The 17,339-nt window shown below is 43.5% G+C and overlaps 1 protein-coding gene across 2 annotated transcripts in view; it reads right to left on the reverse strand.

The window, feature by feature from the left end:
• Window positions 1–13,358, reverse strand: part of trrap (transformation/transcription domain-associated protein) — a 101,864-nt gene extending 88,506 nt beyond the window's left edge. For both annotated transcript variants that reach the window (XM_078163701.1, XM_033611010.2), the window contains exons 1-21: window positions 13,323–13,358; window positions 12,553–12,741; window positions 11,896–11,945; window positions 11,499–11,609; window positions 10,539–10,643; window positions 10,100–10,183; window positions 9,612–9,668; window positions 9,305–9,430; window positions 7,694–7,771; window positions 7,264–7,352; window positions 6,595–6,691; window positions 5,732–5,870; window positions 4,267–4,345; window positions 3,403–3,637; window positions 2,956–3,292; window positions 2,723–2,820; window positions 2,376–2,570; window positions 2,000–2,191; window positions 1,748–1,913; window positions 1,367–1,623; window positions 870–1,070 (exon numbers count right to left, since the gene is read on the reverse strand). In XM_078163701.1, the coding sequence (XP_078019827.1) occupies window positions 870–1,070; window positions 1,367–1,623; window positions 1,748–1,913; window positions 2,000–2,191; window positions 2,376–2,570; window positions 2,723–2,820; window positions 2,956–3,292; window positions 3,403–3,637; window positions 4,267–4,345; window positions 5,732–5,870; window positions 6,595–6,691; window positions 7,264–7,352; window positions 7,694–7,771; window positions 9,305–9,430; window positions 9,612–9,668; window positions 10,100–10,183; window positions 10,539–10,643; window positions 11,499–11,609; window positions 11,896–11,945; window positions 12,553–12,652 (2,796 nt within the window). In that variant the 5' untranslated portion in view covers window positions 12,653–12,741; window positions 13,323–13,358. The remainder of the gene's footprint in view (window positions 1–869; window positions 1,071–1,366; window positions 1,624–1,747; window positions 1,914–1,999; window positions 2,192–2,375; window positions 2,571–2,722; window positions 2,821–2,955; window positions 3,293–3,402; window positions 3,638–4,266; window positions 4,346–5,731; window positions 5,871–6,594; window positions 6,692–7,263; window positions 7,353–7,693; window positions 7,772–9,304; window positions 9,431–9,611; window positions 9,669–10,099; window positions 10,184–10,538; window positions 10,644–11,498; window positions 11,610–11,895; window positions 11,946–12,552; window positions 12,742–13,322) is intronic.
• Window positions 13,359–17,339: the final 3,981 nt, after the last annotated feature.

Raw genomic sequence — 17,339 nt, forward strand, 5'->3', positions numbered from 1 at the left:
TGAACCTGTCAGTGTATTAGGATACCAGGATATTTCTGTCAGGACTGAAACTCTGACCAGTACTCTATTACTAGCGCTTAGATGTGAAATTGAAGGAGAAAGTAAGAATGCAAACTTCTGTGAAAACACAGCTTACTGTAAGATATTTCAGTGGTCAGTTAAAAAAAAAGATTCAAGAGGCAAAAGATGCTGAAGAAATTCAGATATATGCTGCTCAAATCCCACAAGAGTGTCTTACTCATACTATCTTGAAGAGATTCAAGTTATTCAAATCACTGTTATTTAATCTCTCTGTTTACCTTACAGCACTTTACACCGTCTCTCCCTCAATGTGCCAACTGTCCATATGGTTGTATCAAGAGCCTGCTAAAGATTCATGCCTTCAGCCCTGTGCATGTGGGTGTGCGGCATGTGAGAGTGAGTGAGTCTGTGTGTGCTGCCCGCGCCCATGATGATGGCAAACACACAGATGGATAGCCAGAAAGAAGGAGCAGCCATTAGTGAGAGTAAATAATGCCGTCATGGCGGCCCACACTAGATTGATGATTACTGACTGGGGATGAGGAGGAGAAACAGGAGATGAATTTAATTACCTGGAGGACACACACATCTCCTCACTCACTCGCTCTCCTTCTCACACACAAACCTTTGACAAAGATATATTGCTCTCAGTGGAGCACAATAATGAGTATCAAGCTCTTTTACGTTTAATTCTCTCTTTCTAAAACTGAAATACAAAGGTAGCAAGAGGGAGAAAGGAAATGCAACAAAGTGAAATCAAACACAAACTTTCCTCCTCAGAGTTCTGCAAACAACTTAAAGTGGAGAACATCAACAAGCATTCACTACCAGTCACTGTGTAGTCTTACCTTCTCCATGGGCAGCTGTATGGACGCTTTGCAGTCAGTGAATTCGGCCTTGATGCTCGGACCCTGGACCTCGGTCACCACATAATGCAGCCTCTGAGACTCCTTCAGCATCTTCCTGTTGCTGCCACCAAACTTTCCCAACACACGGTAGGCAACGTGAGAGATGCTCTCAGCCGGGTTACGGAGGGTGCGCCACAAGGCCTGCAGCACAGGAAGAGGAGAGAAATTATAAGCTTTACTGTTGATAGAAGGAAAGAATCAGGGAATTAAACCGTTTCTCTTAAAAGAGCGGATCACTGTCAAAACTGTGATAGGAGATTATAATCATTACTGCTACACTACACTAAACACCCACTGTTGACCACTAGAGGGCAGATATGTTAAGTGATATTAAGCAAATGGGTGGATATGAATCAGTTATTTTTTGGATGTTAAACTATCCAGCCATGCAGCTCTGTAAAAATTGTATCTGGCATGACAATGAGATAACCACTCACCTGCATGAGCTCTGCCCTGACAGGCTGAATGTGGTCGTAGAGGAAGTCCGGCTGTAGGTTGTCCACACACAGCTCCAGGGTGCGAAGGCCCTGGCTGACCAGAGTCTGAGAGCCATTGAGGGCAGACACCAGTGGATCCATTAACATGGGTAAGTAGGGCAGTAAGGAGCTCAGACGCACTGGCACTGTCAAACACAACTCCACAAATAGATCCTTCATGTGCTGCTTGTGGAGGCCACTCTGCAGCATGTTCAGACCTAACAACATGAAAACAGAATACTGGATATTAGGCAAAAAGATGGTATCAGAGGAGGGGTGAACCTTTTTCCGTCTTTTCAATACAACTTATAAAATTCAGAGCAATGTTGTGTGAGGCTTTACCTTGCAGCAGGTTTGGTAGAAGGGGTAGGAACTCCTGGTAGAGCAGGTCATGGCTGCCTCCACCAATGGAGCGAAAGAGAGCCCGGAGAAGCAGGAAGTAGTTGTAGGGTTCCTTAGCTGATTGGGCCAGCTCCATGGAGCTGTTCACTATCTTGTGGAGGTGCGGCTGAGGAGACAGGGACAATCATATTAGTAAAGAAAGCCAAACATAAAAAATAGTCTAACAAGTAACACACAAAAACCTCCTCTTACCTTCAGCATCTGCTCATTCTCAGCAGCAAACAGTGACACTGAGCCAAACACTAGTTTGAAGAGCTTGAGGTAAAGATTTGAGAGCTCAACATTGGAGCCCATTTCTGGTAGTCTCTCAAGAAGATACTCCACTAGGATGGTGGCAAATAGAGCAGACGTTGACAGATTGGCCAGGAAAGAATTTGCCACAATCTGGTAAAAACAGAAAACAAGAATTATAATTTGAGCACAAGTAAATTGAGACTGAAGACCGTATTATCTGAACTGATTTGTACTGACTTGAGTAACTGTAAGAAAAAACATCACCTGTGATCCAAAACCAATTTACACATGCGACACTATATGTAACTCACTATATATGTGAGATGGCATGTACCTGCAGCGCGTAGTTTTTAGAGATCCTCTCCACCATGTACGGCACAGTTGTCTGAAAAATCTCCTTGAACGTGAGCGGGTTCATCATGGTGAAGACCCCAGCAAAGTGCTCCAGAACTTCTTTCTCCTCCTTCATGCGCACAGTCTGACAGTTGGCCACTCTAATGTACGTCTGCTGGTTATTGGCAACCTGGACCTGAACAGGAGAAAGATAAGGTGTTGCACTGGGCTGTTGTCGGATTTAAATCATTCTGTTTATCAGAGCTATGTCTTATATTACTGACATATGATTATTTGTTAAGGATTTTTACATGGGCAAACTACTCTAGTCAAAAGCTTCGGCTGTACCTGGTAGATGTCCAAGGCCTGCATGGCGTATTTTACCAGCTTAATGTAGATTTGTGTTTCCTTTGGCTGAAGCTGCTTGTTAGGAATAAACTGAGCCTCTGGAAAAGTAAACAAGAATAAACAACAAACTTAAAGAGTGCATGTAAGTTTTATCCAACAATTACTGATAGCTTTGTATTTATATGCTATGCCTAATGCCATCTTGGATGCTGAGCATGGATCTGTCATCTCACCTCCTGGGGCCTTGCAAGAGGTGATGCCCCACGTAATTGTCTTCACTCCACACACCAGTGTCTTGACTAAGCTGCGGCAGTCTGACACCTGAAAAGTCTGCTTGTCCTCCTTCTCACCAGCTCGGTCAAAGGACGCTGTTGGGGGTTGAGGTGTCGCAGCAACGGGTGTGGGAGGAGCGGGAGGTGGAATGGCAGGGGTGGTGGATGGAGTGGGTGTGGCAGGTACCCCTGGTAACACCCCTGGGTCAACAACACCCATCTCTGACTGGGGCTTGCACTTTTTAAAGATGGAGACGAGCTGGTAGCGCGCAATGGTGTGAAACTTCAGCACAAACACCTGATTTACAGGAGAGAGAGGGGGAAAACATGACTCAACGTTATTTTAATCAAAGTGTATGTGATATACATCAGTGCCTTTTCTGCTGATCCACGCTCTGTGCTGCCTACCTCCAGCATCCTCATCAGGATGTCCCGTCCGTTGCCATTCTCTTGCTCAGACTTTGAGCGGATGCAGTCGACCAGGTTGAGCAGCAGCTTGCACGACATGGTCTGGATGTTACTGGGAAGTGACTCGTCATCAATGTTCTTGGCGAAGAGCTGCACAGCTAGGGATAAATCTGTCAGGGGCAAGTTCTGACGAACATGGTGCACCAGGTCGGCTAGAGTGCTGTAGGCCAAGGGTCTGGAAAGAAATGGAAACACGTCACTGTAACATTTGGTGCTGAATTATAATCACATTTTATGACTTCATAGTAGTGAAAACTGAAAAGACCATGCTCCAGTGAACTGACATTTTCTAAAAGGCAGAAAAAGTAGTAATCGGGGAAGCAGTAGTCAGGAAAAGTTTGACAGATATGGAAAGTAGCTTTGGGATGCATCTGAAACTGCAAGGGAGATGTGGACGAGAAAAGGAGGGAGAAAGTGAGCTAATGAGTGACACTGATAGTCCTGCCAGGTCTCCGCCAACTGCCTTGTTTCCTATGTAGTACTAATGTGAAATGACAGCTATTTTGTTGATGAGGTGAGCTAGTTTGGCATCTGAAGAGGGTCAACAAGGGTTTGAAATCGACCTAAAGAGGGGATGTGCAAGCAGCCTGCCCTCTGGAGATGCGGGTGTACATGACAACTTGACAGCGCGGTCTGTGCTGCAGTGGTGAGAGTTCGCTTCCCTGAGAATCTCAGCGGCGCTGAGAACAGCCTGATTAATATGCTAGGACACTTAGCATGCACCTGGCTGAGCAATCAACCACGAGAGAGAGAGCGTACCAACACCAAGGAGATCAAATGATCGTGAACACACACAAAACTCACCTGAGTGTCTCCCGGGCCGTGTAACCAGAACCAATTAGGATGGATTCATCGAAAAGTTTGTCCATGCAAGGTATAAACTCTGAAACAGAGTAAGATACATTTTTATGAAATTATTCAAAGATTGTAGGTGCGCCCCAGAAAAAGAAGTTGGTAAAAAAATAAATCATACATGTCAGAGTCCTCTATGGGTATGATTTTGAACTGCGACGTGCATTAACGCACTCACCGTGCCACATGCCAATTAGTTCCACAACTCGACCCAAGCTGTCCACACAAGATCCGCAGTCTGACCCAAAACCACACATCCTTTAAAAACCATGCGCTGTTCAAATAATTCAGGTAGGCAGCATGTTTTAAGTGATCATTTTGGGACATTTCATTAATGTGAAACTAAGATAACACATTTTGTGCTTATTTTCATAATATTGAGCCGCACATCTTCACAGTTAACGTGCCCGTTAGTAACGCACCTGACTGAAGCGGCTCTCATATTCCAGCTGGCACTGAAGACAGAGCCAACAAAAAAAGTCAGCAGAGGATTAAAATGTTACAACACTGAATTTAATTAGAATTATTCATAGTTTATTTTAATATATTTATCATCCAACACCCATGAACCAACCTGCATGTTTCTTTTTTTCACCCAGAGCCAACACCGCAGATAAAATTAAGACAAAATACCACCCCCGGCCACCTTTTTTGTGGGTTGCCTGCTGGGTACCAGTGTGTATCCAATTTGACACAGGACTCTGACATGTGTTGCAAGACACGGTGCATAATAATACATTTTTCCAAGACAAGAAAATAATTAACATACATAAAAGAAAACATGTTTGTTTTAATATATGCAGTGATAACTGTATCAGTGCTCCATCCCCTGCTTTGGCAGCCAGAGGACAACCCTCACTAAAACACCTAATTATGTTTAGAAAGTTTCCTCAATCCTCTGCAACTCTATGACACCAAATCTCTGGCAAAAAAGAGCCGAATCACAATCACAATGGTTTGAGCCACAGAGGCAGAAGTAACTCACAATATCATGTAGAAAATCAAGCAAAATGTGTATCGCTGTCTCAAGCTTTCTGATGGGTGGTTAAGCTTTTATTCCATTTCATTCAGTCTCACTTTTCACTGCTCAGTCACCAAATCCAAATGAGGGTCTAAAGCCATGGTTTGACAGCTAATAAAAATGTTATTTCAGAAGTGTGAAATGTGAAAAATGAAGTGTGACTTGGCAAGAACGTAGGCTGCTAATGTTTTGACCAGGAAGAACACATTAAACTACAATTAGCCCTGAAGTTTCTTCAACTCGCACTGAGAAAAAAAATCTGTTAAAAAATGATGTGCACTGTGAAAAGAAACATGAACCAGTATTAAAAATAATTCACCCACCCTTCTCATTTTCCTGTTCACTCATTTATATGCATTTGTGTGTGCGTGTGTGTGTGTGTGTGTGTGTACATACGGCTACGTAGGTCAGTTGTAAGGATGTGCTTGGCAGCAATGAGCAGTTCCTTGCGGAGGTGAGCAGTCTCAGAGGGGCAGTTGGTCAGCAGCTGCAGCATACCCTTTACCATCTGCTGAGAGTATTTCCCTACCAGGTCCTGATAGGATACGCACGCACGCACGCACGCGCACACACACACACACACACACAACATATTATTAACAGCATAATTAATTCTTAAAATCACCGTCAACTGAGGCAAGCTATGTTCGACAAAAATAATTACCATACAAGTCAATACTAATACAAGTCAAATGTTTGAGCGAGTATTCTGTATTTTTCAATTTGATATCTTTTAATTTAATTTGGACAGGCAGGGTGTCTGTAACAGCCAAAACAACAGTTCACTAAATCCCCTATTAGAATTCTTCTTTTTATGGTATTATCAGTGTTTTTTTGATGTTTGTGCCAATTGCCTGAGTTTCTACTGTCTTTAACACTGTTGCTGATAATGTCTGCACACAGTCAGTGTAGCAGGGGATTGCTTCAGAGGAAGCTATTTGTACCATTCACTTCAGTTCAGTGTGCAAAAACTAAATATGAAGTAAAGTAAATGCAAAAGTCTTAATTTAATTTTTCAAAGTGTCTGTTTTATCTTTATTCTCGCAAGCTTCGGTGTCCTCATATCAGTGAGCACATTATGTTACACTCTGCTTCCTGCCAATCACCTGACACCCACAAAAAGAATTGATATTCAGAAAAAAATCCTTCAAAACATGTCTGTTTTACTACATCTCTATGTTCTGCAAATATTTGCTACTAGATAATATGAAGCCAAGTTTGACAAGAGGATGCATTTTAAAGCAATCAAACAGGTGTACCTGGTAGATTCGGATGATGTAGGCTAGAAATGACAGAGTCTTAATCTGCGCAGCAATGAAGTCGGCATACAACTCCTTGTTATAAAGCTTGTGTTGCCTGCAAAGGAAACAGCACGATTTACATAAAAAAGACATTTAGCTCCATCAAAGACATTAATGATGTTGTATACCTGCAGTAGGTGGCAATTACAGAGGTTGAAATTGTGGGGCTACATATGGGACTCAATTCTACATGGGTGACTTGTTTGTCTGCGTCACAGCTGTTACTGCGCGTCAGGAAGAAAACTCTTTCTCTATACCTGCCAGAGACCACTGAGGTATTTTTTCTAAATTAACTCTGCTCCATTTCCTTTCTGTTCCAAATGCTTAACACAAGCCTCTTCCTACCCTGAGAGGTTTCACCTCCTGCTAAGCCAATTTCTACAATTTTAACTTCCCCAAAATGGATTTTAACTCCGGGTGTGGCAGGGAAAGTGCCGGGCAACAGCATCAACAAACTGAGTGCTAGGGAGGAAGATGGGGAGGAGAGAAAAAAATCCATTCTCTTAAACATGCCCAAACTCATTTTGAGGGCTGTAAAGTGAAAATGAAATTTGTTAAAGGCACACACAAACTCCTAGCTCAGACACAGCCCACATACAAGCGTGCACATACACACAAACAGCTTACCTGGCCTGTGGAGACACCTGGAGCATAATGGTGTTCATGATGAGGGGTACAAATTCTGACACCACATTGTGAATGTTCAGCTTGTATAGCTGAGAGGACAGAGAGAACACATAGTCTCAGTTAATGAAAAACTGACCTCATTTAAATACACACTTATTATTACAGCTGAAGTGATTCTTTCCAAAACCTTTTTAAGATGTATTTTGGCCGTGTCAAAATCTTTAAAATAAATGTCAACTTATCTTCCAACCCTAAAACTCTTCAAGTTAAATGTTGTTTTTTTGTTTTCTTTGCATGTAAAGTGAAATGTTTTAAGGCAAAAAGCACATTTCTTGCCATTACGTATTCCTTTTTGCTGTTATTCAACTGCCCTACCAAGGGTTACTGTGTGATAGTTATATTTAGAGAAGTTCAGGAGTGTCTCACAAACCTGATACATCAGCACCACTATGATGGGAAGCTCTGCCAGCACCTTGAGAGACAAGGACCCCCGTGGGATGATGGTGTGCTAGAAGCAGAAACAAAGTGAGAAACACAATGAGGATGAAAACTGGATGACATAAAAGCTGGATACTTGCCACACCCTTCTACAGCTGACATAGTGATTCTGACAGATATACCACTGCACAACAAAGACACTTCTGCGCCCTGTCTTCTACACCTGCAATAATCAGAAATTTATTGGGAACAATGTTTTGGCACAGACACTTCCATCAGGTTATTCTAGAAAATGTTGTTTAGAAAATAACCTGACAAATGTCTCTGTATGGAAAGGTTGTTCCCAGTAAATTTCAGATAACTGCAAGTGTAGAAGACAAAGTGCAAGAGGTCTTTGTTAGGTATTCAAAAGTGTTGCTTTTAGATGTACCATTGCCCTAGTAAACAAAAGCTAAATAAAGTCAAGTTTAGAGGAGTGGACTTCTGAGCACAAGTTTGCTGGCTTAAATCATACTTGCCAAACCTCCCATTTTTTCAGTGAGACTCCTGTTTTTCATTGCCCTCTCTCGGTTCCTTCCAGGATTCACAAAGCTGCAGTATTTCTTCCTATTCATGACAAATTTTCACACCTTTTTCCCCATTATTACAGCCTGTTTCTGGCACTGTACAGCGTGTATAAGCCCTACGACTCTAAAGGTGTACCGTTTCCTACACACTGGCGCTTCCCCCTCCAAGGGTTAGAAAGGGGCAACCATCAGGCCCACATGGGTCGGGCATGGCACCACGGTTGGAGGGAACCCAGCTTGCCCACCTCCGCCAAGGCGGGGTCCCCAGCTGTGTTCCACAGACCATGAGCCTCCCATTCTGCCTCATGTAGGCATCCAGGACCCCAGAGGTGTGAGGGCCAGGGAGGACAGCCGGCTTTGAGTCCCTGCCTTGAGCCAAACCTGCAGCCTGGCCCCTCTCCCTCCTCCTGGTACTCGGCTGGAGTACTAGAGTCATAAACTAAAAACTAAACTGAATTAAATGATTGAACATAAAAAAACATGATGCAGTGTATTTATTATTTTGTTCTTTTCATTCTTTGCAAGTCATACGAATGTCTAGAAAGTTTTCAGGAGGAACCTCTGACCCCCAGGCTTTGATTTCAAAATCCTCCCTATCTTTGTGTTCTCAAGGTTGGCAAGTACACTTTAAATCCACATCAGTTCTTCTTGTACATTCTCCATTACAAAATGTCACACTTCAAGATTCTTTCCTTGCTGTAAGATTATGTTTTCAGTACAGTCTTTGAAAAATAAAGACCGCAATTCATCTTAAGGAAATTAATCATATAATAAAACTAATTAAAGAAACTGTCAATGAGACAAAATTCAGATCAGCTTCGTATTAAACCGACAAGAGGGCACATGCTATAAAACTTTAGTTTGAAAATGTGTGCTGAGAGAGCGCATCAAGTACTTTTTAATGTATGTTCTCTCTGAGAGTCAGTAAGAGGGCAGTTTTGTGGTTTCCCCTATTAGTGTGCCAACACTGCCATCCTGTGGCTACAGACAGTACTGTATAAGTATACAGTATGGAGATTAACTGTTGGTTAGCTTACTGTTCGTGTCTCGCTGTCTTCCCTCTCTGGTGCAGTCTTGACCAATACCGATGTGATCATCCCAACCATTTCTGGAGAGGGAACCGTGTTCTCTGCTATCACCTGTGGGTTCTCAAAGTACCTGGCCTGGTGGGAGCACAAAGAGACAGTGGTTAGAGAAAACACAGACACAGGTGGAAAGGAAGAAAGAAACATGAGGGGAAGACGGTGGCAAGTTACCCAGTGCTTCCGTTAAAAATATAATCAAATCAGAAGCAACCACAACTTCACTGAAAGCAGAGCCACCTGCTGTGAAGGCTGTACTTACAACAACTTTCGGAAGGTCTTTGTAGATCTGCTTCACAAAGTCCAGAAAGTGATGAATCTGAAAGGAGAAGATTATGGAAAACATGTTAATCCAAGACTTCAAGAAAATGTTCACATGTTCCTTTTATTTCTCATAAAGAAAAAGAAGATATCAATAATTCTTTGTTGTATTTTTCCTGCTTAAGAGAAGCTGAAAAATTCTGTCTACAAAAGTATTTTATTGCCTTTATTGTTTTTCAATCAGGTCTTGGTCAACAGAAAATGTTAACTGATTACTCATTCTTTCATGATTATGTTTTACTGCTGTGAATGAGGTATTAGTCATTAGTTATGACTGTTTAATGATAATCACATCCCTGACGTCACAGGATTACTAACAAATATGCTTTTATCTTTATAAGAACTAGACAACAAAACATTGCTCTGCAAGTTTCAAAACAATATTTCACAACTCAATTCTTTTTCAAGCAATAAGGCTCAGATTCTCACCTCCTGAGAGATTGGTGGCCGGAACTGTTTGTGCAGCTCAATAATGATGCGCAGGCATATCAGCACATTTTCCTCACTTTCAATCTGTGACAACAAAAAAAGAACAAACATGAATGTGAAATGAAACAACTGCAGAATATTTCTTTTGCCCACTATCCACAGTGTCAATCATTTTCACTGTTTTCCAATCCGCTGTAGAAACAAAGCCTACCCGTTTAAATAATTCTTTGTAAACTATTTACCAAACAACAAAACTATGACTACCACAGACATGTAGCAGCTTTTCATTAATATTAATTTTCCAGCACTTTGGAAACTGATCAGCTGTGAGACAGTACGGAAAATCAACTACAAGCTGTAAAAGACAGTTTTATAGTAACTGAATACTGCAAAATGACAAAACATAACACCTTCTGTTGTAAGAGAACAGGACTCTTACCTCCAGGAAGCGGAACATTACGGACAGGATGTTCTTGGTGTGTGGACGAAGGTGTTCATTTGTTGGTATGCGGTGGATGATTTCCAGCACCAGCTTTCTCAGTTGCTGAAAAAGAAGATGTTAATTATACCACTGGATATGATCAAACACAACCGTGGTCATGATGCTTAGTGTAACATAATCTGACTCTTTCTAAAGTCCTACCCCTGGAACACAGACTGGCCAATCATATCATAGCATCGGCCAGCTCTAACAAAGGTCTGACAACACAGCTGCGCTCCAAAGACTCTAAAGATCTTTTAAGATTTCCTTATTTTTCAAAATGGTTTTGTGGATTTTGAGCTAACCGTTTTGCCTGGGGCACATCGTGAATTAATGATACTTGTTACCTGGAGAGGTTGGAAGGAAATATAAACTTCTTCCCAGTTTCAAAATCAAAGTCAGACGCAGAAAAACGTAGAGTTAGCTAGCTAGACAGCTACCAAAGGTCTGGCCAGCTGGATGTACACACATGCTTTTGCTTTTTAATGATTATAACACTGAATAAAGGCCTATCCTGCTCTTACAGGAACAGTGCAGGGAAACTTTGTTATTATTCAAGCAGATGCGTGTCATCACAGAGTGTGCAGCTGAACAGTGTTTGGCTTTTCCCGAAGCTCCCTACCCATCTGGCAGCTGGCGGCACACCAAACATCATTCATCTTCACACACAGCTGGCTGAATATCGGCAAAGTTTCCCCTTATATTCATTGTCTTCTGTCTCGATTGCTTGTGATGTGGACAGACCATCACAAAGTGCCGGGACTTAGTGAAGGGTCAATTATCATTATTATTGAGGATAGTGTCTGTGACCAAATCAGTTTTTCTGCTAGACTAGATTTCTGTGGTTACAGTTTTTGAACATAGATTAAAATTGGTGAGCATAGGAAGGAGCCCAAACTGTTGTGTTTGCTAACATACCTGTGTAGGTTTTTCTTGTAGGAACTGCACCTCTCCATCCTGAAGGAACGTGAGGAAGCGAGGGATGATGTGTTCCAAGAAGGTGGAGTACTGAGGCGACGAAGTCACATTCTGAAATTGAAAGTCCAAGATGTCTTACGTCATGTAGTAACTTGTATATCCCGCATTCATGTTTCAGTGGTGTGAGTATTTAGTCAAGGATTTTTCTTTGTTGCTGCACTCATTTAATTAAAAAATGAGTGTATTTTCCCTCAGTTCAGTTACAACTCAAAAGGTCCTGAGAAAATTAAACTTTTCTGAAACCTCTAAAACTTCTTAAAATCCATCATAATACATCAAAAGAGACAATGAAAATCAATCCCCTCCTGCACACACTGAGAACATTCATCAAACTTACCTCAAAGTTCTCGCTGACCTCCTGCATCATCTTCAGCTTAGTTTCATCAGCTGGAAGTTGAAGGACAGAATGTCGCCATTAATCACACTGGCTAATAATACAGTTCCACTTTTCATGGCCGTCTCATTGTGCTCAGCAGGGACTCTCAGATCTTATCAGTTTTACTTTCAGCGTCCAGGTTGTTCAAAAGGTACATTAAGAACCACACTCACACAACAACACTCACACAAGCACAAGCACTCATCCAAACACACGTACCTTTGACTGGACTAAAGCATATCGCTCTCATCACATCGCCCATGCTAAGCACAAGTGCCTCTACTAAACCATAATTTATTTTACTGATACTGAGGGGGGAAAAAAAAAAAAAGAAGTAAGTACTAACAAAAAGTTCAATGAAATAAAAAGGGGCATACAATTTATTAACAAATCTGTATGACAAAAGTGTTTCTAACTTCTTGGGTTAACAACAAATTCATGAGAAAGTGCATCCATATTATGACTTACATAAAATAACAAGTAATTTAAGTAAATCTGTACTTTAAATGCTATTAAATGCTGGTAGGTTTTTCAAACTGCAAGATATTCAGGCCTGCCATTTTCAGGCATCTGGTATAACTCCCGATTAGCAGTAAACTGCAAGGCCTACGAACTTACGTGTGTTAGCATCTGTGAGTGCTGCCACAAACTGCAGGTACTTCTTCATAAGTGTGGTCTGGTCCACCACAGTGGGGCTGGGCGCAGGCACAAAGGCCATGGTGGCAGATGGGACAGACCGGGCAGCTGAGGGGAAAGGGGGCAGACGGTAGTCTGCTCTGCACAGATCTCAGTGTGGTCTCATGTAAGCTACAGACATCAGAGGAAAAGATAGCGTAGATGTTAATCTAAATGAAGATACTAACGTGATATTTGCTGAACATTTTGGCAAAAATCAGCGTTGCTACGGGAAAACAGTAACTTTAACTTAGACCGGTGACAGGTAACAGATCCACATACATGCCTCTCAACGGGCGCACAGTGATGACATCACTGCAAGCGCCGGCTAGCACAATTTCTGTATACTCCGACAGTGTTTGTGAATTAAAAAAACCGTATTTTCGGCGTCAAAGTGGAAAACTTCCCGTTTTAAAGAGACGTTACACGCTTATGCATCTGCTCAATAAAGCCACAAAAGCCACATATAATATTAATTTTGCAGAAGACGTTAGCAGCCGTTAGCTAATAAGCTAGCTTTCCAAAAGAAAGAAAGCGCTCGCGCATCCCTAAGCGTTAAACTCAAACTTTAAGAGAAAATAAACACTAGCCAAGAGAAGAAAGCACATGTTCTCAGACAGGAGACAATTTTAAAGTTATTATTATACAGCGGGGTGTAGATAACACCCACAATTTCTCCAAAGTTTATGAAAGAGCGGACCGTTTGCACTCACCCAGCACCACAGACAGGAAACCGTCGCTCCGTATCCGCCGCGCTCGCGTTGTTGCTCAGAGCTTGCGACTCGCAAGGATGTGTGATATCCCTCCGCCTAATCCGTATCATATATGAATGTATGCGTACAGTGGGATAATGTTTGATTAACAAAACTATATGCCTAGAAGCAGTGCAGTCGATGTTTACATCTGTGTATTTTTTTACTAGTCAAAACGTTTTATTCTAGTACGAGCGGAACGATACACTGTAAAGCAGTGGTTATAAGACCATCGTTTTCGATGGTCTTCTGGCTCCAGGATTATTGGCAGAGGAAGTACATTTGCGGGTAACTGCGCATGGTTACTGGCGGCAGTATACTCATGTGGGCAGTATTCTATGGGAGACGAGATCTTCAATACATACTGCAGTATTTGGCAGACTTTACATAGGCCTATATTGCTGAAATATGTTTGCCAAATTATAAACTTAACCAGAAGTCAGGTCGGGGACTTAAATTGATAACTCTGACTTGCCAACTTCACCATCATTCTATAGTCTTGGCTGTCAGTTATAGTGCTGTCATGCAGGTGTGATTTTATCAAATGGCTTCATTAATAGTTGATAAAAACATTTACTAATGGTTTATAGATCAGTTATAAAGAAATACTTCTGGTTTGCCATGTTGTGAAAAATCACCATTGTTGTTGCTCCTCCTATTATTAATAAAAAAATATACTTTCAGTTTTTATAAGATAATTTTTTGTTTGTCCAACAGCAGGGAAATTTGCAGTATTACAGCAACAAAGTGGGTAGTGCAAACAAGCAGCATCAGTTTAAAAGAAAAAAAAAACAGTAATATAATAAAGTCTATACCTCACTAAATAACAGAGATCAATAACATATAAAGATCAATAATTACAATGCAACACATTATATATTGTGGCAACTTTCACTCTCACAGAAGACACACTGTAGCTCTGTTTGTAGATAACTTTATTTGCAAAGAGATAACAACCAACAGATTCAAATCTTTATCAGAAAAATAGCTGGGGTCATGAAACAGGATAGCAAGCTCACTAATGGTGGAAATACAAATTAACACACAAGTGACAACAGCTGGTATAAACCATCATGCTCTTAACAAGCAAACCATAGACAATAACAAAAGATGACATTTGCGTTATGGAGCAGAATACAGCACATTTAACAGCAACTACAAACTACTCAGTCCAGCATGCTGGGAAATGTGGGCGTCGATACACTGCCCCCACCACGGGTCACACGTTCTCGGCGACTCACCCGCTTAACACAAAGTCTGCATAGCAACGGGGAGGCTGCCTCCGCCGCCTCCTAGCCCGTGGGGCCTCTGCTCATCCTCATCCAGAGCAGTCCCAGGGTCTGTGCTGGTGGGTGTAATGGACATTGTATCCCCTGAGCCAGGCTGGTCTGCTGGTCACCCCTGTACGGCCAGCGGGTAGTAGGGTGCCTGACGGTCTCTGTGGAGAACCACCGTCCACCCGCGAACACAAAGCTTCACCAGGTACACAACATCTGACAACTGCTCCAACACCTCACAAGGGCCCATCCGCTGGCTGGTGAGCTTAGGCGACACACCCTTCCTTCTGGCAGGACAGTAGACCCACACCTTCTCCCCCATCGAAAAGCTCTGTCCTTGGCAGCAGGTATCATACGCCCGCTTCTGCCAACCCCCTGCATTGGTCAGATGTTGTCGAGCAAAGTCATGTGCCGCCACCAGGCGTTGACGAAGATTCCGGAGGTACTCAAACCCAGGTCCCTGGGGCTGCTCAGTGTTGGGGGGTGCTCCAAAAGCCAGATCCCCAGGTGTTCCCAGCTCTCGTCCAAACATAAGAGCAGCTGGTGTGCATCCGGTACTCTCCTGCACTGCCAACCGGTATGCCCACAGGACCATCAGCAGGTGGCGGTCCCAGTTGCGCTGGTGTTGCGAGGTAACAATGGCTAGCTGGGTGGCGAGCGTCTGATTAAAACGCTTCACCAACCCATCACTCTGTGGATGTAAAGGCATTGTCCGTGTCTTTTTCACCCCCATCCGCTGGCACACCTCAGCGAACAGCTCCGCTTCAAAATTCTGCCTCTACCTCTATGGACACCGGTTTCTCCTACAGCCCGATCATGCATCCCTCACCTGGCTGCTAAGCTTTAGGGAGCCCGAAGGCCAGGTGAATTGAAGCCCTGCAGAGCTATGATTTTGAGATCCAGCACCGTGCAGGGCAACTGCACACAAATGCTGACGCCCTCTCTTGGCACCCTTGTGAGGGGGTGGACTGCAGGTATTGTCAGCGCCAAGAGGAGTGGGACCACGCAGCGACTGGGACCGCCACCTTAATCAGACGCTCGCCACCCAGTTAGCCGTTGTTACCTCGCAACACCAGCGCAACTGGGACCGCCACCTGCCGATGGTCCTGTGGGCATACCGGTTGGCAGTGCAGGAGAGTAATGGATGCACACCAGCTGCTCTTATGTTTGGACGAGAGCTGGGAACAACTGTGGATCTGGCTTTTGGAGCACCCCCCCAACACTGAGCAGCCCCAGGGACCTGGGTTTGAGTACCTCCGGAATCTTCGTCAACGCCTGGTGGCGGCACATGACTTTGCTCGACAACATTAGACCAATGCAGGGGGTTGGCAGAAGCGGGCGTATGAAACCTGCTGCCAAGGACGGAGCTTTTCGATGGGGGAGAAGGTGTGGGTCTACTGTCCTGCCAGAAGGAAGGGTGTGTCGCCTAAGCTCACCAGCCAGCGGATGGGCCCTTGTGAGGTGTTGGAGCAGTTGTCAGATGTTGTGTACCTGGTGAAGCTTTGTGTTCGCGGGCGGACGGTGGTTCTCCACAGAGACCGCCTGGCACCCTACTACCCGCTGGCCGTACAGGAGTGACCAGCAGACCAGCCTGGCTCAGGGGATACAACGTCCATTGCACCCACCAGCACAGACCCTGGGACTACTATGGACGAGGATGAGCAGACCCTGTCCTCTGACCTCTGTCTCTATCTCATACACCCACTGGCACAAACTCTGGGAATGTTAAGGAAAGGATGAGCAGATTGCAGAAGCCTCACAGCTTCGGGGTCGACGGAGGGAATCTCCCCTTGCACATACCCAGTGGCACAGACTCCATAATTTTGCCAAGGCATGGATGAGTAGCGTGCAGTATTCTCCCAAGTACAGGGAGGCGGAGAAAGTCTCCCTGCTCCGCACAACCACCAGCACATTTCCCCGGAGAATATTAGGTGCGTAGAGTAATAAGTGAGGAGTTATGTACCCACAACCCATGATCAGAGAAACTGTGGACATTCTTTACTTCATGGCGTTGATTTTCCATTTGCCAGATGTGACTCCACGAGACCGCACTCTTCCGTAGGGGGCAGTATGACAGCGCCACACTCCCAAATTCAAAACTGAAAAACAACTGGGGTGATGAAACAGGATAGCAAGCTCACTAATTAACACACAAGTGACAACAGCTGGTATAAATCATCATGCTCTGAACAGGCAAACCACAGACAATAACAAAAGATGATATTTTCGTTATGGAGCAGAATACAGCACATTTAACAGCAACTACAAACTACTCAGTCCAGCATGCTGGGAAATGTGGGCATCGCTACAATAGATTGCTCGCGTTTCCCCAAGCGTTAAACTCAAATTTGAAGAGAAGATAAACGTTAGCCAAGAGAAGAAAGCACATGTCCTCTGAGAAGAAACAGTTTAAAAGTAGTTATAATTCAATACGGTGTAGATAACACCCACAATTTCTCCAAAGTTTAAAACAGAGCAGACTGCTTGCATTCACCCAGCACCACAGACAGGAAACCGTGGCTCCATATCCGCCGCGCTGCTGCTCAGAGCTTGGGATCCGCAAAGGTGCGTGATATCCCTCCGCCTAATCCGTATCATATATGAATATACGGGTACAGTGTGATACTGTTTGATTAATACAACTAGATGCATAGAAGCGGTGCAGTCGATGTTCACTTATGTGTAAATATTTTTTATTAGT

This window comes from Epinephelus lanceolatus, chromosome 21, assembly GCF_041903045.1.
Source record: "Epinephelus lanceolatus isolate andai-2023 chromosome 21, ASM4190304v1, whole genome shotgun sequence".
NCBI lineage: Eukaryota > Metazoa > Chordata > Actinopteri > Perciformes > Serranidae > Epinephelus > Epinephelus lanceolatus.